Here is a 25,700-nt window from a genome sequence, read left to right as displayed (position 1 = left end):
TCAAATTAAAAGAATTGTCCAAGCGAATACAAAGGGATGCGAGGGGGAGGGAGATCATACAATATTTTTACAGATTATTATTTAATTGAATAATTAACGGAATTTTATTTAAAAATCCACAACAATGACATGGTTTTTCTTTCTCCTTCTTCTACCCCCGTACCGTATGACGATACCACCAGCTAACTTCAACAACCTCAGAATCAAAAGCAAACCACACCAAAGTAATGTCATTTCAATGTAGGTAAACTTTGCAAAATTGTCATTAAATGAGATATTCAACAATGCCTACAATACGACGACAATAACGATGATAATGGATAATTAATTTAAAATATTAATTAAATATAGCACAAAGTGGCTTTAACATTTTTATTTTATTGGCTTTTTCACAAGTCATTTGACTTGTACAAAGAACGGGAGAAAAAACCCCAACGTCAAAATCCTATAATGCGTATTCAGCAATATAAAGCTGTGTATTAAAATGTAATTAACTGTAATAAATGATTGAATTTTTAATGATGTATGAACGTATGTAAATTTCATTGGAGGGCATATGCATAAATATCATCGCCAATAGACGTGTATTAGGGTGGATTGGTAATACTTTGATACATACAAAAAAAATTACTCAAAACAGCTCCATAAAGAATATCAGTTAATTTTTGTTGTAAAATCAAACAATCAAAAAACTTTAACAAAAGCTGGGCTAATTTTTTTATCCTTAATATAAAAAACAAGTAGAGTGGAAAGTCGGGCGGGCCGACTATATCATACCCTAAACCACCATTACAGAATTAGTAATCATAAGCATTTGTGGGGTAATAAACCGCAGTTGCATATTTAAGAAAATTAAGGGGTACATGTCCATGGGTGCTTTGTGTCAATCTGACTAAAGCTCATAGTCAATGTTGCCTGGGAAAATGTTCGGTTTACCCTACAAGGACAAAAAAAAGTTCCCTACTTTCCCATACATTCCCAAACAATTTTCCCTACTATATTTTTCGTTAAATTTAAAAAATTTTACAAAACAAAAATGGTTCTAAGTACTTTATTATCTTAAAACATGAATATGCAACGTATATAACTTAGAATATAAATTTGTATTACCACCACGGTTGCCACAGTTGGTAGAATTCTATCCAAATTAGTAATATTTTTTGTTAAATCTCTATAAAAATAAAATTTTGGAAAAAGTTTCTATAAACAAATTTTTGTGAGAAATTTTTCTATAGAAATAAAATTTTGACAATAAATTCTATAGAAATAAAATTTTGAGAAAAAATTCCACAGAAATAAAATTTTGAGAAAATTTTTTATAGAAATAATATTTTGAAAAAAATTTCTTTAGAAATACAATTTTGACAAAATGTTCTATAGAAATAAAATGTTGACAAAATTTTCTACAGGAATAAAGTTTACCACACATTGTTAAAGATCAAGCCTTGTCGGCTTCTAATTTCCTCGTCCCTACAAGACGCTAAATATTAGAAAAACCCTACATATAGGGAATTTCCCCTACTTCTAGCAACACTGGCTGTGTTTATATTGCACCTACGGAGTTAGTATGCCACTAATATTGAGCCCATTATTAAAAAAGAGAAAATCGTTAAATTAGTGTGGGTAATAAATACAAATTTGTAAAAATCGAGTAATATTCTTATGTAAGAGCTACAAGTTCGTATAAGTACGATCGGCTAGTACATCAAAATTTGAAATTTGAGTAACATTGGTTAATAAATAAGAGTACTATGGCCAAATTTGGGAAAATCGAGCGATGCATATATATGGAAGCTATATCCAAATCTGAAGCAATTTGCATAATACTTTGCGGGTTTGATTAATACCACAAAAGGTTATCTTGTGCAAGATTTGAGTAAGATCAGTTACGAAATGAGGCCTGTATGGTCAAACATAAGGTTATTAGGGGCGAATTTTTCAAAATTGGTTGATACATATATGGGAGCTATATCTACATCTGAACCGATTTCGATGAAATTTTGCACATATAGTTAGTACTATAGAGGACTGGATCTAGCCAACTTTTAGTAAGATCGGTTAATAAATAAGGGTTCTATGGCCAAATTTGGGAAAATCGGGCGGTACATATATATGGGAGCTATAGCTAAATCTGAACCGATTTCGATGATTTTTTGCAAATATAGTTAGTGCTATAGAAGACTACATTTAGCCAAATTTGGGTAAGATCGGTTGATAAATAAGGGTTTTATTGCCAAATTTAGAAAAATCGGGCGGTACATATATATGGGAGCTATAGCTAAATCTTTTTTGCAAATATAGTTAGTGCTATAGAAGACTACATTTAGCCAAATTTGGGTAAGATCGGTTGATAAATAAGGGTTTTATTGCCAAATTTAGAAAAATCGGGCGGTACATATATATGGGAGCTATAGCTAAATCTGAACCGATTTCGATGATTTTTTGCAAATATAGTTAGTGCTATAGAAGACTACATTTAGCCAAATTTGGGTAAGATCGGTTGATAAATAAGGGTTTTATTGCCAAATTTAGAAAAATCGGGCGGTACATATATATGGGAGCTATAGCTAAATCTGAACCGATTTCGATGATTTTTTGCACATATAGTTAGTGCTATAGAAGATTATATTTAGCCAACTTTGAGTAATATCGGTTGATAAATAAAGGTTTTGTGGCCAAATTTGGGAAAATCGGGCGATGCATATATATGAGAGCTATATCTAAATCTGAACCGATTTGGATGAAATTTTGCAGACTTGAAGGGCGATGGAAAAGATTACCTTTTGGTGACGATCCGTTTGAAAAAAAGCGCAACGTGACCCCATTTGTCGAAATTGGGCGATACATATATATGGGAGCTATATCTAAATTTGATCCGATTTCTTCCAAATTCAATAGCGTTCTTCCTTGTGCCCAAAAAACTCCCTGTACCAAATTTCATCAAAATCGGTTAATAATTGCGACCGGAATCCTGTGAACAACAAATACATGGACAGACGGACGGACGGACAGACACCAAGCGCTAGATCGACTCAGGAGGTGATTCTGAGTCGATCGGTATATATTTTATGGGGTCTAAAATCAATATTTCTGGTAGGCACATTTTTTGGCCGATCAAACTTATTATACCACTGACCACTATGTGGTTTAGGGTATAAAAACTTTCTAAAACTTTGCCATTGGAAATAAAGAATTGTCATTCTCTAGATTTTTTAGTTAGGGTCCTAGTAAAATTTATAAATAAATATTTTACTTTAGCTCTATCAGTCAAATTACAATTTTGTTTACCTAAAATATTAATATTAATTATACGACCCCTAGCACCTGAATTATCAATCATACGCTTAGGAGTCCAAATCATTATCAATTTCCGAAATATTTATTTATTTTATTTCTAAACTTACAATAGAATACAAATGCAACTTAATTCCATGAGGAATATAAGTTAATTTTTGTTGTAAAAAATATAATAATTAATATTTTTACTTTTCACAGCAAAAAATACATTGTTATCACAAACAAATGGATTAAATAAATTAAACCATCCGAAAGCTTCAACAAAAGCTGGGCTAATTTGTTATCCTTAATAAAAAAAAAACTGTAAAAAACTTTGCCATTTGGAAAGAAAGAATTGCCATCCTCTAGATTTTTTAGTAAAGGTCCTAGTAAAATTTATAAAATAAATATTTTACTTGAGTTCGATCAGTCATATTACAATTGTATTTAATTAAAATATTAATATTAATTATACGACCCTTAGCACCTGAATTAATAGCAATCGTACGCTTAACATAGGAGTCCAAATCATTATAAATTAAATTAAAATATTTATTTATTTTTTTATATATATAATATATAAAATTTTATCAACATTTTATTTCTCTCGAAAATTTTGCCAAAATTGTATTTCTTTAGAAATTTGTGCCAAAATTTTATTTCTATAGAAAATTTTACAAAAATTTTATTTCTTTAGAAAGTTTTGCCAAAATTTTATTTCTATAGAAAATTTTATCATATTTTATTTCTATAGAAAATTTTGCCAACATTTTATTTCTCTCGAAAATTTTATCAAATTTTATTTCTATAGAAAATTTTGCAAAAATTTTATTTCTATAGAAACTTTTGCCAAAATTTTATTTCTATATACAATTTTATCAAATTTTATTTCTATAGAAAATTTTATCAAATTTTATTTCTATAGAAAATTTTGCCAAAATTTTATTTCTATAGAAAATTTTATCAAATTTTATTTCTATAGAAAATTTTATCAAATTTTATTTCTGTAGCAAAATTTGCCAAAATTTTATTTCTCTCGAAAATTTTATCAAATTTTATTTCTATAGAAAACTTTGCCAAAATTTTATTTCCATAGAAAATTTTATCAAATTTTATTTCTATAGAAAATTTTGTCAAAATTTAATTTCTATAGAAAATTTTGCCAAAATGTTATTTCTCTCGAAAATTTTGCCAAAATTTTACCAAAATTTTATTTCCATACACATTTTACCAAAATTTTATTTCTATAGAAAATTTTGCCAAAATTGTATATCTCTCGAAAATTTTGCCAAAACTTTATTTCTATAGAAAATTTTGCCAAAATTTTATTTCTATAGAAAATTTTTATCAAATTTTATTTCTATAGAAAATTTAATAAAATTTTATTTCTATAGAAAATTTTATCAAATTTTTTTCTATAGAAAATTTGCCAACATTTTATTTCTATAGAAAATTTTGCCAAAATTTTATTTCTATAGAAAATTTTGCCAATTTTTTTCTATAGAAAAGTTTGCCAAAATTGTATTTCTATAGAAAATTTTGCCAAAATTTTATTTCTATAGAAAAGTTTACCAAAATTTTAGTTCTCGAAAAAATTTTGACAAAATTTTGTTTATCTAGAAAATTTTGCCAAAATTTTATTTATCTAGTGATACTTTTGTCACACTAAATGGATATTTTTCACAATTTAGTGCCACTTTTTTATCATATTTAATATTTTATTTTAATATTTTTTTGGACATCTTGATTCTTTATCCCGTTAAGATTAAGACCCATTGCGGAATTAAAAAAATTAAAAAACAAGTAAGGAAAATCTAAAGTCGGGCGGGGCCGACTATATTATACCCTGCACCACTTTGTAGATCTACATTTTCGATACCATATCACATCCGTCAAATGTTTTGGGTGCTATATATAAGGGTTTGTCCCAAATACATACATTTAAATATCACTCGATTTGGACAGAATTTGATAGACTTTTACAAAATCTTCAGGGAGCCACCGTGGTGCAATAGTTAGCATGCCCGCCTTGCATACACAAGGTCGTGGGTTCGATTCCTGCTACGACCGAACACCAAAAAGTTTTTCAGCGGTGGATTATCCCACCTCAGTAATGCTGGTGACATTTCTGAGGGTTTCAAAACTTCTCTAAGTGGTTTCACTGCAAGGTGGAACGCCGTTCGGACTTGGCTATAAAAAGGATGTCCCTTGTCATTGAGCTTAACATGGAATCGGGCAGCACTCAGTGATAAGAGAGAAGTTCACCACTGTGGTATCACAATGGACTGAATAGTCTAAGTGAGCCTGATACATCGGTCTCCCACATAACCTAACCTAACCTAACCTACAAAATCTATAGACTCAAAATTTAAGTCGCCTAATGCACTAGGGTGGAACACAATGTTAGTAAAAAAATATGGGAAACATTTAAATCTGAAGCAATTTTAAGGAAACTTCGCATAAACTTTATTTATGATTTATCGCTCGATATATATGTATTAGAAGTTTAGGAAAATTAGAGTAATTTTTACAACTTTTCGACTAAGCAGTGGCGATTTTACAAGGAAAATGTTGGTATTTTGACCATTTTTGTCGAAATCGGAAAAACATATATATGGGAGCTATATCTAAATCTGAACCGATTTCAACCAAATTTGGCACGCATAGCAACAATGCTAATTCTACTCCCTGTGCAAAATTTCAACTAAATCGGAGTTAAAAATTGGCCTCTGTGGTCATATGAGTGTAAATCGGGCGAAAGCTATATATGGGAGCTATATCTAAATCTGAACCGATTTCAACGAAATTTAGCACAATACTAATTCTACTCCCTGTGCAAAATTTCAACTAAATCGGAGCAAAAAATCGGCCTCTGTGGTCATATGAGTGTAAATCGGGCGAAAGCTATATATGGGAGCTATATCTAAATCTGAACCGATTTCAACCAAATTTGGCACGCATAGCTACAATGCTAATTCTACTCCCTGTGCAAAATTTCAACCAAATTGGGGTAAAACTCTGGCTTCTGGGACCGTATTAGTCCATATCGGGCGAAATATATATATATGGGAGCTATATCTAAATCTGAACCGATTTCTTCCAAAATTAATAGGGATCTATTCTAAACCAAAACACATACTTATGCCAAATTTGAAGTCGATTGGACTAAAACTGCGACCTAGACTTTGATTACAAAAATGTGTTCACGGACAGACGGACATCGCTATATCGACTCAAGAGCCCACCCTGAGAATTTTTGCCAAAGACACCATGTGCCTATCTCGTCTCCTTCTGGGTGTTGCAAACGTATGCACTAACTTATAATACCCTGTTCCACAGTGTGGAGCAGGGTATAAAAATTTACACACACCATTTTGAACACACAAAAATATCCAAAACTTTTATGCACTGCCATCTTTTTTTTAGCAATTTCTTTCGACACTCCCCAATAGCAAATGTCCTAGAGCACATCATGCCTGGTAGGACCATGAATTTAACAACTCAATTCAATAACTTTATAAACGAGCCAACTTTCGCCTACAACTGACAGAGTACTGACGTTACTGTGGTCGTCATGATGGTGGTTAATGAATGATTTGCTGGCGAAGGAAATGAATGACTGTTGAAGCGGTTTATGCAGCCGACATAACGCTTGAAATCTCGCCTCTTTATTTATGAAACGCAACGACGACAAAGGATCCAAAGCTGGCAGTAGCAGCAATAAAACATCGCATTATTCATGTGCAACCAAACAACTAAAAGTAATGGATTACTCTTGATTTAATATGCAGGCGAAGATAAATTGCTCCAAGCAAGCCATTCAACAACTTCGTTATTCATTTCCTATTATTTTCATTACATTTTTGCTTTTACAACAAAAGAAATAATCATATTTCCTACAAGGACTCCTCCTCTCACTTAACCATCACACCATCATCCAAGTTGAAAATTTCGCAAATTAATCGCCAAAGGAAGAAACCACTCAGATAGCATTTCGAAAGAAACAAAAAAGAAGAGTCATTATAAGCAACACAAACTGATGATGATTGTTCCTTTGTGACAGCACTCAATTAAATGTGGTTTATTGAATATGAAGCTGATGATGACAATGATGTTGACCGGCAGTCTGACGTCTGATATATTAAGCAAAGGTAATTTGTGGCAACAATAAAGAACCCTTTCCACACGATTTTGTATACACTGAAAGCAAAAATAATTTCTTTTCTTTTGGGGAAAATTTTATTTCTAGAGAAAATTTTCCAAAAAATTTATTTTTATAGAATACTTTTGGAAAATTTTATTTCTGTAGAAAATCTTTCGAAAATTTTATTTCTATCGAAAATTTTCGGAAAATTTTATTTCTATAGAAAATTTTGAGTTAATTTTATTTCTATTGACAATTTTGGGAAAAACTTATTTATATTGAAAATTTTGGGAAAATTTTATTTGTATTGAAAATTTTGGGAAAAACTTATTTCTATTGAAAATTTCTTTATAGAAAAATTTGGGAAAATCTTATTTCTGTAGAAAATTTTATTGTATATAATTTTTTTTTGTTTTAAATTTTATTTCAATAGAAAAAAGATGAAATAAACTTGTTTTATTTGCATTTATATATTGACCAAAACAGCCCATTAAAATAAACAAAAATCTATGAAAATTTTTATTTTTATTGAAAATTTTATTTCTATAGAAAATATTCGAAAAATATTATTTCTATAAAAAAATTTTGAAAAATAAATTGAATCATCTCACCCATCCAGATCTTACTAGAGACTATGGAAATGTGGATTGGCCGACACTGAAACATATGTATAGTCAGGCTTGTAGGATGGGTATCTGGCATTTTCTTTTCAATAGCTTAATAATACAAATTCCTTAATCTTCATGTCAAATTAGCTCGTATTAAAATTGTAATAATATGTAACGTAATTGATTTGGACGAAAAGCCAGCCTGCGTTGATATCAGGCTAACGTAAACATTTTTGAAAAATTTTATTTTTATAGCACAATTTTTAAAATTTTATTCCAGTATTTATTCCAGTAGAAAATTTTCTGCAACATTTTATTTCTATAGAAAATTAATTTCTATAAAAACTGTTCTGCACAATTTTATATCTATAGAAAATTTTCGGGAAATTTTATTTCTATAGAAAATTTTTGAAAAATTTTATTTCGACAGAAAATTTTGGGAAAATTTTATTTCTATTGACAATTTTGGGAAAATTTTATTTCTATAGAAAATTTTGGGAAAATTTTATTTCTATAGAAAATTTTGGGAAAATTTTATTTCTATTGACAATTTTGGGAAAATCTTATTTCAAGAGAAAATTTTCGGATAATTTTATTTCTATAGAAAATTTTGGAATTTTTTTTTTCTGTAAAAAATTTTGGGAAAATCTTATTTCTATAGAAAATTTTATTCTATATAAATTTTTTGAAAATTTTTATGTCAATAGAAAATTTGTATTTTTATAGAAAATTTTATTTCTATAGAAAATTTTCGAAAAATATTATTTCTACAAAAAATTTTTGAAAAAAAAATATTTTTATAGCACAATTTTCGAAAAATATTTGAAAAATTTTATTTCAGTAGAAAATTTTCTCCAACATTTTATTTCTATAGAAAATTATTTTCTTAAAAAAAAAACTGTTCTGCAAAATTTTATTTCTATAGAAAATTTTCGGAAAATGTTATTTCTGTAGAAAATTTTTGGAAAATTTTATTTCTATAGAAAATTTTCGAAAATAAAAACTATTTTTATTTCTATAGATTTTCTTTTATTTACTTCTATAGAAAATTTTCGCAAAATTTTTTTCTATAGAAAATTTTCGGAAAAATTTATTTCTATAGAAAATCCTCGGAAAATTTTATTTCTATAGAAATTTTTCGGAAATTTTTGGTTTTATAGTAATTTTTTGAAAAATTTTATTTCTATATAAAATTTTCGAAAAATTTTATTTCTATAGAAAATTTTCGAAAAATTTTATTTCTATAGAAAATTTTCGAAAAATTTTGAAAAATTTTACTTCTACAGAAAATTTTCAAAAAGTTTTATTTCTATACAAAATTTTTGAAAATATTTATTTCTAGAGAAATTTTTTGAAAAAATTTGTTTCTATAGAAAATTTCCGCAAACTTTTATCTCTATTGATAATTTTCGGAACATTTTATTTCTATAGAAAATTTTCGAAAAATTGTATTTTTATAGAAAAGTTTTTCAAAATTTTATTTTTATAGAAAATTTTTGAAAATTTGTATTTCTATAGAAAAATTTCGAAAATTTTATTTCTATAGAAAATTTTCAGAAAATTTTGTTTCTATAGAAAAATTTATTTCTAGAAAAAAATTTCCAAAAATTTTATTGCTATAGAAATTTTTTTCTATAAAAAATGGTCTGCAAAATTTTATTTCTATAGAAAAATTTACTTCTATAGAAAATTTTCAAAAAGTTTTATTTCCATACAAAATTTTTGAAAATATTTATTTCTAGAGAAATTTTTTGAAGAAATTTGTTTCTATAGAAAATTTTCGCAAAATTTTATCTCTATTGACAATTTTCGGAACATTTTATTTCTATAGAAAATTTTCGAAAAATTGTATTTGTATAGAAAATTTTTGCAAAATTTTATTTTTATATAAAATTTTTGAAAATTTGTGTTTCTATAGTAAATTTTCGAGAAATTTTATTTCTATAGAAAATTTTCAGACAATTTTATTTCTATAGAAAATTTTATTTCTAGAGAAAAATTTCCAAAAATTATGTTGCTATAGAATTTTTTTTTTCTATAAAAAATGGTCTGCAAAATTTTATTTCTATAGAAAAATTTCGGAAAATTTTATTTCTAGAGAAAAATTTCCAAAAATGTTATTGCTATAGATTTTTTTTCTATAAAAAATGTTCTGCAAAATTGTATTTCTATAGGAAAATTTCGAAAAATTTTATTTCTATCGGAAATTTTCGAAATATTTTATATCTATAGAAAATTTTCTGCAAAATTGTATTTCTATAGAAACTTTTCTGCACAATTTTATTTCTACAGATTTTTTTTTAAATTTAATTTTTATAAACTTATCTGCAAAATGTTATTTCTATAGAAACTTTTCTGAAAAATGTTTCCGAAAATTTTATTTCTATAGAACAAATTTGAAAAGTTTAAATTCTATAACAAAATTTCGGAAAATTTTATTGCTATAAGAAAAATTATTTCTGTGGAAAACTATCAAAGACTTTTATTTTATTTATCTATATTTATTTTATATATCTATAGAAACTTATCTGCAAAATGTTATTTCTATAGAAACTTTTCTGAAAAATGTTTCCGAAAATTTTATTTCTGTACAACAAATTTGAAGAGTTTAAATTCTACAAAAAAAAAATTCGGAAAATTTTATTACTATAAGAAAAATTATTTCTGTGGAAAACTATCAAAGACTTTTAGTTTATTTATCTATATTTATTTTATATATCTATAGAAAATTCATAGCAATATTTTATTTCTATAGAAAATTTGGGGAAATATGTATTTAAAAATTTCTTGGGAAAATTTTATTTCTATAGGAAATTAGCGAAAAATTTTATTCCCATACGAAATTTTCGAAAAATTTTATTTCTATAGAAAACTTTTGAAAAATTTTATTTCTATAGAAAATATTCGAAAAATTGTATTGCTTTTGAAAATATTCAAAACATTTTATTTCTATAGAATATGTTTTGAAAAAATTTATTTCTATAATAAAACTTTGAAAGAAATTTACTTTTATAGAAAATTTTAAAAAAATATATATCTATAGTAAATATTTGAAAAGTTTAAATTCTATACAAAAATTCGAAAAGTTTTATATATTATTTTTAGAAAAATTTAATTTCTATTGCAAATTTTCGATATATTATATTTCTATAGAAAATTTTCTGCAAAAATTTTTTTCTATAGAAAAATTTCGGAAATTTCTTTAGGAAATTTGGGGAAATATGTCTTTAGAAATTTCTTACGAAAATTTTCGAAAAATTGTATTTGTATAGAAAATTTTCAAAAAATGTTATTTCTATAGAATATTTTCGAAAATTTTTATTTCTATAGAAAATTTTCAAAAAGAAAATATTTCTAGTATTTCTATACATTCGATAAAATTCTATTTCTATAAAAAAAATTGAAAAATTTTATTTCTATAGAAAATATTCGAAAACTTTTATTTCTATAGAAAATTTACTCAAAAATTTTAAATATTTGACATACTTCATTTTATTTAAAATCTATTGTTTTTCACCGTGTGGTATCTTCAAACCATAAAAATAGGTCTCAAACAAAAACCGTATATTCTTTAAATATGTTTCAAAGCTGTAATAACAAATAAACCTTCACAGGCCAATGGCAATGTAAGGACATGGCCATAATCTTTGCCATCGTAGAGGGAAAGACTAGCAATGAAAATGAAAGGATGCGAGAGGAAAATGAATCTAAGGTTAGATTCATTTTCCTCTGACGTAATCATACAAAAAAGAAAAACTTTTTCTCCTACTCAAATAAAATTTACCATTTATCCATTATTGTAATTGAAACATGAATGAGAAGAATTTTTTACCAAGGATATTCTGTTTTTTTTTTTACTTAGAAAAAAGTATTTAACTTTGAAGGATTGAAGACAAAAAAAATACCAAGAATAAAGTGAAACGTACACATTGTCTATGTTAAATTACCTTCTCTTTAGTGTAGACCAGCAGCTGATAAAGCCATCAAAAGTATTTGAGATGCTATCATAGAAGTATGTTCGCCTGAAGAAGACCTTTGAAATTTCAAAATGCTCTTTGAGGCACTTATGGTTAAATTAATTATTCCAAATTGGCTACAATTAAGTTGAATGTAAACATCAAATATCATATTCATATATGATTTTAATTTAAAAAGACAACAGATTAAATGGTAATGATAATCTATGACAACTTCAATACATTGTAATTGGATTTTGAACAATGTGGACACACTTGATATATCATTAGGTATATTCACATAAATATTTTATTCAGAAAATGTTCTATGGATGGAGTAAATGCCAACATACATACATGAAAGAAATTAAATTCGTTAAAATTTAAAAAGAAAATTAAAAAAAAAATTAAAATTAAAAGAAAAAAGAAAATTAACGAAATAATCAGGTAATCAATCGGGTAATAATAGATTGCCTGGTTATAGAATGCGTTAGCCAATGTTTTGCATCAGAACCAAAGTAGAGCGTGGAAGTTTAAAGAACACATACCAAATACCAGCAAGTATGACAAAGATGTCCCTGATAGCTGTTGGAGGAAGAGCTTGTCATACGAGAAGGCATGGTCAATAGAGTCGTATTTATAGAAAATACTGCTAAATCGACAATAGAGATAAAAGGGACGAAAATCGACTATTCGACTAAGCGACACTTTGTCAAGAAAAAGTGGAAGTAGAAAAAAAATCTTCACTAATCGATTTTTTGGTTTTTTGAAAATCGACTCAAATTGGCTATGTTCATAAAAATCGGCTTTTTATAGCAATCAAAATCGACTTTTGATAGCAACCATAATCGACTTTTTATTGTAAGCAAAATCTACTAAATGAAGTTTATCGGAAAAATTGAAATCTAATTGAGCGGAGGATTTCCAAAGTCGAGAGCAAATTAAAAAAAAAAAAAAAAAAACAAGTATATACGGCCGTAAGTTCGGTCAGGCTGAATCGTAAATACCCACCACCATGAATCAAATATTAGAGTTTCCATTGAAATTTCAGGGGGTTTGAGGACAAATCAAGCAGAGCAGTTCAACCAATACACTTCCCGGAGATAAATTTAAAGATTTTACCTATGAAGACTATATCAGATTCTGGATTTGTAAGAACCAAAATCTACTAAATGAAGTTTATCGGAAAAATTGAAATCTAATTGAGCGGAGGATTTCCAAAGTCGAGAGCAAATTAAAAAAAAAAAAAACAAGTATATACGGCCGTAAGTTCGGTCAGGCTGAATCGTAAATACCCACCACCATGAATCAAATATTAGAGTTTCCATTGAAATTTCAGGGGGGTTTGAGGACAAATCAAGCAGAGCAGTTCAACCAATACACTTCCCGGAGATAAATTTAAAGATTTTACCTATGAAGACTATATCAGATTCTGGATTTGTAAGAACCATTTTTGTTTTAGAGGAATCATTAACATCTCTTGTAAGTGTGCAAGAAAATTATGAAATAACGTCTTGATTTGAAATCTTAAATCTGTAGATTTTCACCCGAGAAGTAAAATCTGGAAATTTTACATTGAGTTTCAAGCAATTTTCATGATCGGTGCGCCTTCTATACCCTCAAGAAGTGAAATTTCAGGCAAATCGGATAAAAATTACGGTTTCTAGAAACCCAAGGAGTTAAATCGGGAAATCGTTCTTATGGGGGCTATACTAAAACACTGACCGATACTCACCATTTTCGGCGTATCTCTTTATGATCCAAAAATAATTATAGATTTCGAATTTTATACAAATTGGATAAAAACTACGGTTTTTATAATCACAAGAAATAAAATCCGGAGATCGGTCATTATTGGGGATATACCAAAACATGAACCAATACACGCCCTTTTCGGCACACCTCTTTATTGCCATAAAATACTTCTAGATTTCCAAATTCAGGCAAACTGGATAAAAACTACAGTTTCTATAAGTCCAAAAAGTAAAATCGGGAGATTGGTCTATATGGGGGATATACCAAAACATGGACCGATACTCACCATTTTCGGCACACCTCTTTATGGCCCAAAAATACCTCCAGATTTTCAATTTCAGGCAAATTGGATAAAAACTTCGGACTCTAGAAGCCCAAGAAGTAAAATCGGGAAATCGGTCTATATGGGGGCTATACCAAAACATGGACCGATACTCACTATTTTCGGCACGCCTATTTATGGATAAAAACTACGGTTTCTATAAGCCCAAGACCCCAAATCGGGAGGTCGGTTTATATGGGGACCATACCTAAACATTGACCGATGCTCACCATTTTTGGCACACCTCTTTATGGTTCTAAAATACCTCTAGATTTCCAATTTGTGTTAATTGAATAAAAACTGCGGATTCTAGAAGTCCAAGAAGTAAAATCGGGAGATCGGTCTATATGGGGGCTATACCAAAAACAACGACCGATACTCACCATTTTTGGCACACCTCTTTATGGTCATAAAATACCTCTAGATTTCAAATTTCAGGCAAATTGGATAAAAACTACGATATCTATAAGCCCAAGACCCCAAATCGGGAGGTCGGTTTATATGGGGACTATATCAAAACCTGGACCGATATAGCCCATCTTCGAACTTGACCTGCCTGCAGACAAAAGACGAGCTTGAGGAAAATTTCAGCATGATTGCTTCATTATTGAAGACTGTAGCGTGATTACAACAGACAGACAGCCAGCCAGCCAGACAGACAGACGGACATGGTTATTCGTCTTAGAATTTTTCCCTGATCAAGAATATATATACTTTATATAGTCGGAAATCGATATTTCGATGTGTTACAAACGGAATGACAAACTTATTATACCCCCGTCACCATTCTATGGTGGTGGGTATAAAAAACAAAAACAAAATCGAAAATGTACTTTTCCATCTTTAGAAAAAGTGCAGAAGTCTCGAAATTTACTTTTGCAAACGGCAAATTGTCGAAAGACGATATGTTCGAATTTTCCAGACATCGGGTATAATGAGTGATTCCAAAGACAAATTGAGGAGTCTTGTCAAGTACTCAACTCTCAGTATTCCCAGATGCTTCAGCATTAGCATAGAAATTCTGTCGGGTCCCAGCGCCTTGGATGGTTTTGCGGTGTTGATGGCATTGCTTGTTGTTGTTGTATGCATTTGGAGTTTGTATTTTCGTATTTTCGAGTTTTTCAGGAAATAAACATACTCCAAAAGGGAGTTTGCAGTCCTTGGACAGAGTTGGAACCCTGTATGCACCACGTTTGCCACTCGAGCCAAAAACAATCTACAAAAATTTGGAGTAAATTTTACCAAAAACAAGTATATACAGCAGTAAGTTCAGCCGGGCCGAATCTTAAATACCCACCACCATGAACCAAATATTAGGGTTTCCTTTGAAATTTCAGGAGGGCTTGAGGACACTTCCCGAAGATAATAATTTATACTTAACCTCCGATGTCGATTTGCAGCTGCGTGTGCTTATGGCTGGAATTGACACAATACATTCTGCTTTTCCTAAAAGAAGAGCAAAGTTTTTCAATAACAGTCGTGATGACTGGATTAAGTCTCCCCTTGTACGCTACCATCAGTCATTGGCTGATATAGCTTATAAAGCTTATCTTCGTGACAGGAATCAAGAGAATTGGTCAAATTATTGTAGGGCCAGAAATCGGGCTAAAGCCGTCAAAAGGAGGTTAAAGAGGAATTGTCATGCCGCTATGTTTGATCGCTGTGGACACCCTAAGGAATTTTGGAACATAATTAGGGATAACGGCATAATTGGTGGTGAAGTATCCCCTATTCGTACAGATAATGTTAGTAGTGTTGATGACCTGAATGATGGATTTGTAAGTAACCAGTTAAATGTCGTGGGGGATTTTGGATCGTTTTTAACATCTTCACTTGGTGAAGCGGGATTTTCATTCAACTGTGTTACTATTGACGATGTCATCTGTGCTTTTTCGTCCGTTAAGTCTAATGCTTCTGGAAACGATGGATTTCCACTCAAATTCTACAAAATAGTAATACCACATATCGCCGACCACTTCCTTCATTTGGTCAATACCATTATCATGACTTCTAAGTTCCCTCGTGAGTGGAAAACGGCAAGAGTGTGTCCGATTAAGAAAAAGTCAAGTCCGAATTGTCATGAGTATAGGCCGATAGCGCTAATGCCTGTTTTATCTAAGGTATTCGAATATATTTTGAAAAAGCAACTTAATGATTATCTAGAATTTAATAAGTTACTTTCTGATTGTCAATGTGGCTTCAGAAGTCATAGAAGCACAACAATGTTACTGCTTGGCCTAACTGATGCTATAAGGGGGAGTTTCACGCATGATAAAGTATGCGTTTTACTTTCATTAGACTTAGAAAAGGCCTTCGATCGCGTAGATCATTTCATATTGGTAAAAAAGCTTCACCAATACTTCGGCTTCGGCTTTAGTGCCTGCAAACTTATTGCTTCATACCTTACAGGTAGAAAGCAATATGTGCAGATCAATGGAGAAAGATCAAATATTTTGTCGGTAAGGAGTGGAGTCCCACAAGGCTCAATTCTTGGGCCTATGCTTTTCATACTTTTTCTTAATGATTTATTTGCGAATCTTGATATGTTTTGCTCCACTTTTTCGTACGCCGATGATGTTCAGTTGCTTTTTCGGGGGGATGTTAATAATTTAGATGTCTTACAAGCTAAGATTGATTTTGTAACTAATAGTTTATACAGTTGGATGTGTCTCAATAATCTTTCCGTCAATGGTTCTAAGACAAAAGCATTAATTTTTTCATCTCATCCTGATATTGGACTAACTCTTTCTTATAATGGGTGTGATATTGAAGTCGTCCACCATTTAAAATGTTTGGGGGTTACCATTGACGATAGACTTTCATTTGATCTACATATAGACAATGTTATTAGTCAAACGAATTTGACTCTACGCCAATTGTACAACTCTGATTTGATGCTGCCTTTTTCATTCAAAAAGAGACTTGTACATGCTTTGGCAATGCCCAATATTCTATACGGCATTGAGGTTTTTTGTGGCACAAATGCTGGTAACATAAGGAAAGTTAAACTAGCAATTCATAGAATAGTCCGTTATCTACATTCATTGTCATATTTCATTTTCTTTATATTTTTTTTTATCATATTATTAATTATAATTGTCATATTTCATTTTTTGTCATATTATTAATTAATCTATTTTATACCTTATATATGTAATTATACTTTTTATATACTCGCTTATATTTTCACATTGTCATAACTTCAATTATACTTTAGTCACGGTTAGTAGTCCATTGTAATTTACATGAATTGGCCGCTATGTGGCTTCAAATTACATAATGAAAATAAAATAAAAATAAATAAAAAAAATAAATTTAAAGATTTCACCTATGAGTACTATATCAGATTCTGGATTTATAAGAACCATTTTTGTTTGAGTTTTAGAGGAATCACTAACATCTCTTGTAAGTGTGCAAGAAAATTATAAAATAACGTCTTGATTTGAAATCTTAAATCTGTAGATTTTCACCCGAGAAGTAAAATCTGGAAATTTTACATTGAGTTTCAAGAAACTTTCATGATCAGTGCGCCTTGTATACCCTCAAGAAGTTAAGTCAGTCTATATGGAGGCATTACCAAATGGACCGATAAAAACTTAATCCGATACACGTTTTTGTGAGCCTAAAATACCAGAATATTTACAATTTCAGGCAAATCGGAGAAAAACTACGGTTTCTAGAAACCCAAGGAGTTAAATCGGGAGATCGTTCTTATGGAGGCTATACTAAAATATGGGCCGATACTCACCGTTTTCGGCACACCTCTTTATGGCCCGAAACTACCTCTAGATTTCCAATTTCAGGCAAATTGGATAAAAACTTCGGATTCTAGAAGCCCAAGAAGTAAAATCGGGATATCGGGATATCGGTCTATATGGGTGCTATACAAAAACATGTAACGATGCGGACCATTTTCGGCACAGCTTTTGATGGTCCTCAAGTACCTCTAGATTTTCAATTTCAGGCAAATTGGATAAAAACTACGGTTTCTATAAGCCCAAGACCATAAGCGTAGTATATAAAAATTTTTTTTTGAAAACCTATATAAAATGTTCCATTATATATTGTTACTGTAGTATAGATAGGGGGCTATAGCCCCCTTGGTTAAAAATGTCTAGATACGGCAATGCCCAAGACCCAAAATCGGGAGGTCGATTTATATGGGGACCATACCAAAACATAGACCGGTGCTCACCATTTTTGACACACTTCTTTACGGTTCTAAAGTACCTCTCGATTTCCAATTTCAGGTTAATTGGATAAAAACTGCGGTTTCTATAAGCCCAAGAAGTAAAATCGGGAGATCGGTCTATATGGGGGCTATACCAAAACATGGACCGACACTCACCATTTTTGGCACACCTCTTTATGGCCATAATGGGCTAAAATGTGGAGCACAGCTATCAACCTGCCGTATATACACATTGTATATCTCTGTCTCGTACGTACCAATCACTGATAAGTATGAATTGAGGCGGCTGCACTTGCCTGATCTTAGTTGGGTCAAAACTACCCTTGTCTGCCGTGGAGGTCTCTCTCCTCCGGCGCAATGGGCGGCGGTCGGACTCCGAGAACAGGATTAACCTGGTAGCTTCTCACCGATTCAGCTACAGTATCCTCATGAATCCTGTTCAGACCTGTCTGGTATGCTGCCTGATCTCGGGCTCTAGAAGGTGAAGATCAACCCTTACATTCCTGGGTGGAGGTTGTCTATCCACAAGATGGTGATTCGGATGACAACTTCGATGGCAATCCAAGAGGTACTGCTTTGACAACATGTAGTTGTGTCGACGCACTGGGATGATCTTGGTCTCCGCATAAAGGTGATCCAGGGGTGTACTGCGGAGACATCCTGTTGCGGTTCTAAGGGCAGCGTTCTGACAGGTCTGTATGTTATTCCACTGCGTATCGCTCGTTTGAGGTGTCCACACTGGCGCTGCATAGTTTACCACTGACCGGCCGATTGCCTTATATGTAGTTAACAAGGTTTTTTTGTCCGCACCCCAAGTGCTGACGGCAAGCGACTTGAGGACCTTGTTTCTACCGCGGAGCTTATCACAAATTGCAGTGACATGGGCGGACGACTTATAAAGGCTGTCAAATGTGGCCCCGAGAATCTTGGGGTAATTTGTTGTCGGAATTGTTTCGCCATCGACTCTGACATTCAACTGCCTGCAAACTTCCGCCGTCCATGTAGTGAATAGTGTGACTGGGGATTTGGTGGGAGATATCCTCAAATTTCTTGCAGTGAAATAACAGGTAAAATCAGCGAGGTAGACATTTAATCGATCGCAAATCTGCAATTATCCGTCCTCAGTAATGCTGGTGACATTTCTGAGGGTTCAAAGCTTCTCTAAGTGGTTTCACTGCAATGTGGAACGCCGTTCGGACTCCGCTATAAAAAGGAGGTCCCTTGTCATTGAGCTTAACATGGAATCGGGCAGCACTCATTGATAAGAGAGAAGTTCACCAATGTGGTATCACAATGGACTGAATAGACTAAGTGAGCCTGATACATCGGGCTGCCACCTAACCTAACCTAACCTTATGCGAAACTTACATAGCACATTGTTACCATAATAATGGTGAAAGCTACAAGTAGCATTTAGCTCTGTCTCTTGGACCTCGTCCCCAATTCATAAAATCTACAATGTCACTAATATTAACTCAAAGTGTGTGACAATTAAATTGCAAAAAATTATACACTTTCGGGAACAGTCATTGGCACATCATCCTGCCACGTAGTCAGTATGGCTATATTCCCATAGCGATGTTAGGCCGGAAAAGTTCCGGAAGTGCACCCACGCCAGGCACTAGGTACATCTCACCGAAGCCGAACGGTGGTAAATTTGGTTTCAGCAGACTGAACAGTACCATGGTCCGGTGTTTTCCCCCAATAGTACCAAAAACAAACGGATAAGGCTCCCCGAGATGCACCTCCTCCAACTCAAAAAGACGGACGATACAACACGTACACTGATGTGGCAGACGCTGACCGATGAGCTGGGTCAATCCGATGCTGCGAAACCACCGCCAGGAAATGTCAACAGCAGCACTGAGAGGGAATAAGCCACCATAGAAAACAATTGGGGTGAAAATTATAGAAACTTTAATCCCCTTGCAAACCTGGCGGGCACGCTAACGATTACAGGTGATTTATTTTACCAATACTCCGTAATACCTAACAAAGCTGGACTAGAACCATCCGAATAATTTTTCTCTCTTCATACTACAACAACATGATGAGTGCCCCCATCATCTGCAATTCAACCAAAGAAACTTCTCGCCATGAAACCACTACTCCTTTTACACCATGGAATTACAAATTTCCATTCGAGATAATTACAAAAAAAACATCACTGATGCTTAATTCCATTTCTTAGTAGTGGTAAAGGTATTTAAGAGTAATTCTGTTATTTCATTTGGTCATATCCTCTCTTTGATTTAAATCTTTGAAAAGTTTGTTTTAGTGAAATTATGTGGTCATTATTACTTACCAGCTTCTGTATCATTGAAGAATATTGGTTCAATATTGACATTAAATTCATAAGGTTTCTTTAAAACTCCCTCACGTATATGAATACCTTTGGCATTATTGGGACCACAACGTACAGAGAATCTAAAAATGTAACGAAGCAAAGAAAATAATATAAGAAAAAACAACGCAGCAATATAAATTCTAGTAACAAACTAAGTATGTGTATCCATTTAGTTATAAATGTACAAACGGACACACACACACACATCTATTCAATATATATATAAAGCTGTATATGTTAGGACTTGTTAACTGAAATGTTAAATATTTAACTAAAAGAATTGCACATACACATAAACTTACACCAGTATATGGCCAAAGGGGCACATATACACTGGGTACTACAATTTCTAAGTAAATTGCAAAGTAAACATCCATATATGGACAATATGTACATATGTATGATATTCAAAGGGTAGCTAACACGAAGTGTAATCGATTTCTTATTTGTATATTTATCAGATTAAAGCTACACTGCATTTGTTTATTAATCGATCTTTATATTATCCCGGGAAATTGGTGCAGGTTGCCCAAGACTAGTTCTAAGTAAAGATCCTATTAAACTATTAGCGTTTAATAGGATCGACTAGCATACATTTTGACCAGAACTGGGACAAATATATACACTAGGTGTCAGATCTGTATCGGTCCAGGGGTTTATCCATTTCTCGTAGGATGATTACAACAAAATATATTTTAAGCCTCATAGCGTCGAATTTTAACTTTCTATAAAAATTTTCGCAAAATCTTATTTACATAGACAATTTTGTCAAAATTTTATTTACATAGAAAATTTTGTCAAAATTTTATTTGTATGAAAAATTTTGTCAAAATTTAATTTCTATAGAAAATTTTGTCAAAATTTTATTTCTGTCGAAATTTTATTTATATAGAAAATTTTGTCAAAATTTTATTCCTATAAAAAATTTTGTCAAATTTTTTTTCTATCGAAAATTTTCGCCAAATTTTATTTCTATAAAAAATGTTGACAAAATTTTATTTCTATACAAAAATTTATTCAAAATTTTTTCTTTAGGAAATTTTCGCCCAATTTTATTTCTATAGACAATGTTGTCAAAATTTTATATCTATAGAAGGTTAGGTTAGGTTAAAGTGGCAGCCCGATAGAGTTTCAGCTATACAGTCCATTGTGATACCACATTAACTAAAAATACCTATTACATATGGGCACTTCTAGTATTAGTATTAACCGCTGAACCTTCTCGATTATTTTCTATAGAAGATTTTGTCAACATTTTGTATTTATTTCTATTCTATTCTATAGAAAATTCTATATAGAAATTTCTATAGAAAATTATGTCAATATTTTATTTCTATAGAAAATTATGTCAACATTTTATTTCTATAAAATTTTTACAAAATTTTATTTCTATAGAAATTTTTCGCAAAATTTTATTTCTATAGAAAATTTTGTCAAAATTTTATTTCTATAGAAAATCTTGTCAAAATTTTATTTCTATAGAAAATTTTGTCAAAATTTTATTTCTATAGAAAATTTTGTCAAAATTTTATTTCTATAGAAAATCTTGCCAAAAAAATTTTTTTCTGTAGGAAATTTTCGACAAATTTTTATTTCTATAGAAAATTTTGTCAAAATTTTATTTCAATAGAAGATTTTGTCAAAATTTCATTTCTATAGAAAATTTTCGCAAAATTTTATTTCTGTAGAAAAATTTCGCAAGGTTTTATTTCTATAGAAAATTTTGTCAAAATTTCATTTCTATAGAAAACTTTGTCAAAATTTTAGGTCTATAGAAAATTTTTGCAAAATTTTATTTCTTTGGGAAATTTTGTCAAATTGTGTGTCTATAGAAAATTTTGTCAAAATTTTATTTCTAAAGGAAATTTAGTCAAAATTTTATTTCTATATAAAATTTTGTCAAAATGTTATTTCTAAAGAAAATTTTTTGTAAAATGAAAATTTTCGCAACATTTTATTTCTATAGAAAATTTATAGTCAAAATTTTATTTCTATAGAAAGTTTTGTCAATATTTTATTTCTATTGAAAATTTTGTCAGAATTGAATTTCTATAGAAAATTTTGTCAAAATTTTATTTCTATAGAAAATTTTGGCAAAATTTTATTTCTATAGATTAGTTTTTGTCCAAATTTTATTTCTATAGAAAATTTTGTCAAATTGTATGTCTATACAAAATTTTGTCAAAATTTTATTTCTATAGGAGATTTAGTCAAAAATTTATTTCTATATGAAATTTAGTCAAAATTTTATTTGTTTTACCAGGCTCTATAGAATAAAATTTTGACAAAATTTTCTATAGAAATAAAATTTTGACAAAATTTTCTAAACAAAATTTTCTATAGAAATAAAATTTTATTTCTATAGAAAATTTTCGCAAAATTTTATTTCTATAGAAAATTTTGTCAAATTGTATGTCCATATAAAATTTTGTCAAATTGTATGTCTATAGAAAATTTTGTCAAAATTTTATTTCTATACAAAATCTTGCCAAAATTTTTTTCTGTAGGAAATTTTCGACAAATTTTATTTCTATAGAAAATTTTCGCCAAATTTGTTTTCTATAAAAAATGTTGTCAAAATTTTATTTGTATAGAAAATTTTGTCAAAATTGTATTTCTATAGAAAATGTTGTCAAAATTTTATATCTATAGAAAATATTCGCAAAATTTTATTTCTATAGAAAATTTTGTCAAAATTTTATTTCTATAGAAAATTTTGTCAAAATTTTATTTCTATAGAAAATTTTGTCAAAATTTTATTTCTATAGAAAATTTTGTCAAAATTTTATTTCAATAGAAAATTTTCGCTAAATTTTAGTTCTATAGAAAATTTTCGCTAAATTTTAGTTCTATAGAAAATTTTCGCTAAATTTTAGTTCTATAGAAAATTTTCGCAAAATTTTATTTCTATGGAAAATTTTGTCAACATTTTATTTCTATGGAAAATTTTGTCAACATTTTATTTCTATAGAAAATTTTCGCAAGATTTTATTTCTATAAAAAATGTTGACAAAATTTTATTTCTATAGAAAATTTTATTTCTACACAAAATTTAGTCAAAATTTTTTCTTTAGGAAATTTTTGCCCAATTTTATTCCTATAGAAAATTTTGTCAAAATTTTGTATCTATAGAAGGTTAGGTTAGGTTAAAGTGGCAGCCCGATTGAGTTTCAGTCTCACTTAAACTATTCAGTCCATTGTGATACCACATTAACTAAAAGTACCTATTACATATGGGCACTTCTAGTATTAGTTTTAACCGCTGAACCTTCTCGATTATTTTCTATAGAAGATTTTGTCAACATTTTGTATTTATTTCTATTTTATTCTATAGAAAATTCTATATAGAAATTTCTATAGAAAATTATGTCAATATTTTATTTCTATAGAAAATTGTGTCAACATTTTATTTCTATAAAATTTTTACAATATTTTATTTCTATAAAAAAATTTCGCAAAATTTTATTTCTATAGAAAATTTTGTCAAAATTTTATTTCTACAGAAAATTTTGTCAAAATTTTATTTCAATAGAAAATTTCGTTAGATTTTAGTTCTATAGAAAATTTTCGCTAAATTTTAGTTCTATAGAAAATGTTCGCTAAATTGTATTTCTATGGAAAATTTTGTCAAAATTTTATTTCTATAAAAATTGTCGCAAGTTTTTATTTCTATAGAAAATTTTCGCAAGATTTTATTTCTATAGAAAATTTTGTCAAAATTTTATTTCTATAGAAAATTTTGTCAAAATTTTAGTTCTATAGAAAATTTTTGCAAAATTTTATTTCAATAGAAAATTTTCGCTAAATTTTAGTTCTATAGAAATTTTTCGCTAAATTTTAGTTCTATAGAAAATTTTCGCTAAATTTTAGTTCTATAGAAAATTTTGTCAAAATGTTATTTCTATAGAAAATTTTGTCAAAATTTTATTTCTATAGAAAATTTTGTCAAAATTTTATTTCAATAGAAAATTTTCGCTAGATTTTCGTTCCATAGAAAATTTTCGCTAAATTTTAGTTCTATAGAAAATTTTCGCAAAATTTTATTTCTATGGAAAATTTTGTCAAAATTTTATTTCTATAGAAAATTTTCGCAAGATTTTATTTCTATAGAAAATTTTCGCAAGATTTTATTTCTATAGAAAATTTTGTCAAAATTTTAGTTCTATAGAAAAATTTTATTTCATTCACCAGCGGCTAGATCTATACAGTTCCTGGGGTTGCTCCATTTCTCGTAGGATGTTTACAAGTCAACAAAATATATTTTAAGCCCCATAGCATGGAATTTTGACATTCTATAGAAAATTTTCGCAAAATGTTATTTCTATAGAAAATTTTGTCAAATTGTATATCTATAGAAAATTTTGTCAAAATTTTATTTCTATAGGAAATTTAGTCAAAATTTTATTTCTATAGAAAGTTTTTTCAAAATGTTATTTCTATAGAAAATTTTGTCAAAATTTTATTTCTTTCACCAGGGGCTAGATCTATATAGTTTGTCAACATTTTATTTCTTTCACCAGGGGCTAGATCTATATAGTTCCTGGTGTTTTTCCATTTTTCGTAGGATGTTCACAAGTCAACAAAATATATTTTAAGCCCCATAGCATCAAATTTTGACTTTCTATAGAAAATTTTCTCAAAATTTATTTCTATAGAAAATTTTCTAAAAATTGTATTTCTATAGGAACATTTCTCAAAAATTTTAATACCATAGAAAATTTTCGCAAATTTTTATTTCTATAGGAAATTTTGTCAAAATTTCCTCTATATAGGATTTTTTTTTTTTCAAAATTTTATCTCTATAGAAAATTTTGTCAAAATTTCATTTCTATAGAAAATTTTGTCAAAATTTCATTTCCATAGGAAATTTTGTCAAAATTGTATTTCTATAGAAAATTTTGTCAAAATTTTATTTCTATAGAAAATTATGTCAAAATTTTATTTCTATAGAAAATTTTGTCAAAATTTTATTTCTATAGAAAATTTTGTCAAAATTTTATTTTTATAGAAAATTTTGTCAAAATTTTATTTTTATAGAAAATTTTGTCAAAATTTTATCAAAATTTCATTTTTATAGAAAATTTTGTGAAAATCTTAGGT

At 29.4% G+C, this 25,700-nt stretch overlaps 1 protein-coding gene across 1 annotated transcript in view; it reads right to left on the bottom strand.

Moving 5' to 3' along the window:
- Positions 1 to 25,700, bottom strand: part of TppII (Tripeptidyl-peptidase II) — a 368,289-nt gene that overhangs the window by 328,568 nt on the left and 14,021 nt on the right. The window contains exon 9 of the mRNA XM_075312350.1: positions 20,559 to 20,680. Coding sequence (XP_075168465.1) covers positions 20,559 to 20,680 — 122 coding nt within the window. The remainder of the gene's footprint in view (positions 1 to 20,558; positions 20,681 to 25,700) is intronic.

The sequence above is a fragment of the Haematobia irritans genome, chromosome 5 (genome assembly GCF_050003625.1).
Source record: "Haematobia irritans isolate KBUSLIRL chromosome 5, ASM5000362v1, whole genome shotgun sequence".
In the NCBI taxonomy this organism is placed as follows: domain Eukaryota; kingdom Metazoa; phylum Arthropoda; class Insecta; order Diptera; family Muscidae; genus Haematobia; species Haematobia irritans.
Note: the sequence above shows the minus strand (reverse complement) of the source record. Positions and strands in the feature narration are given on the sequence as shown.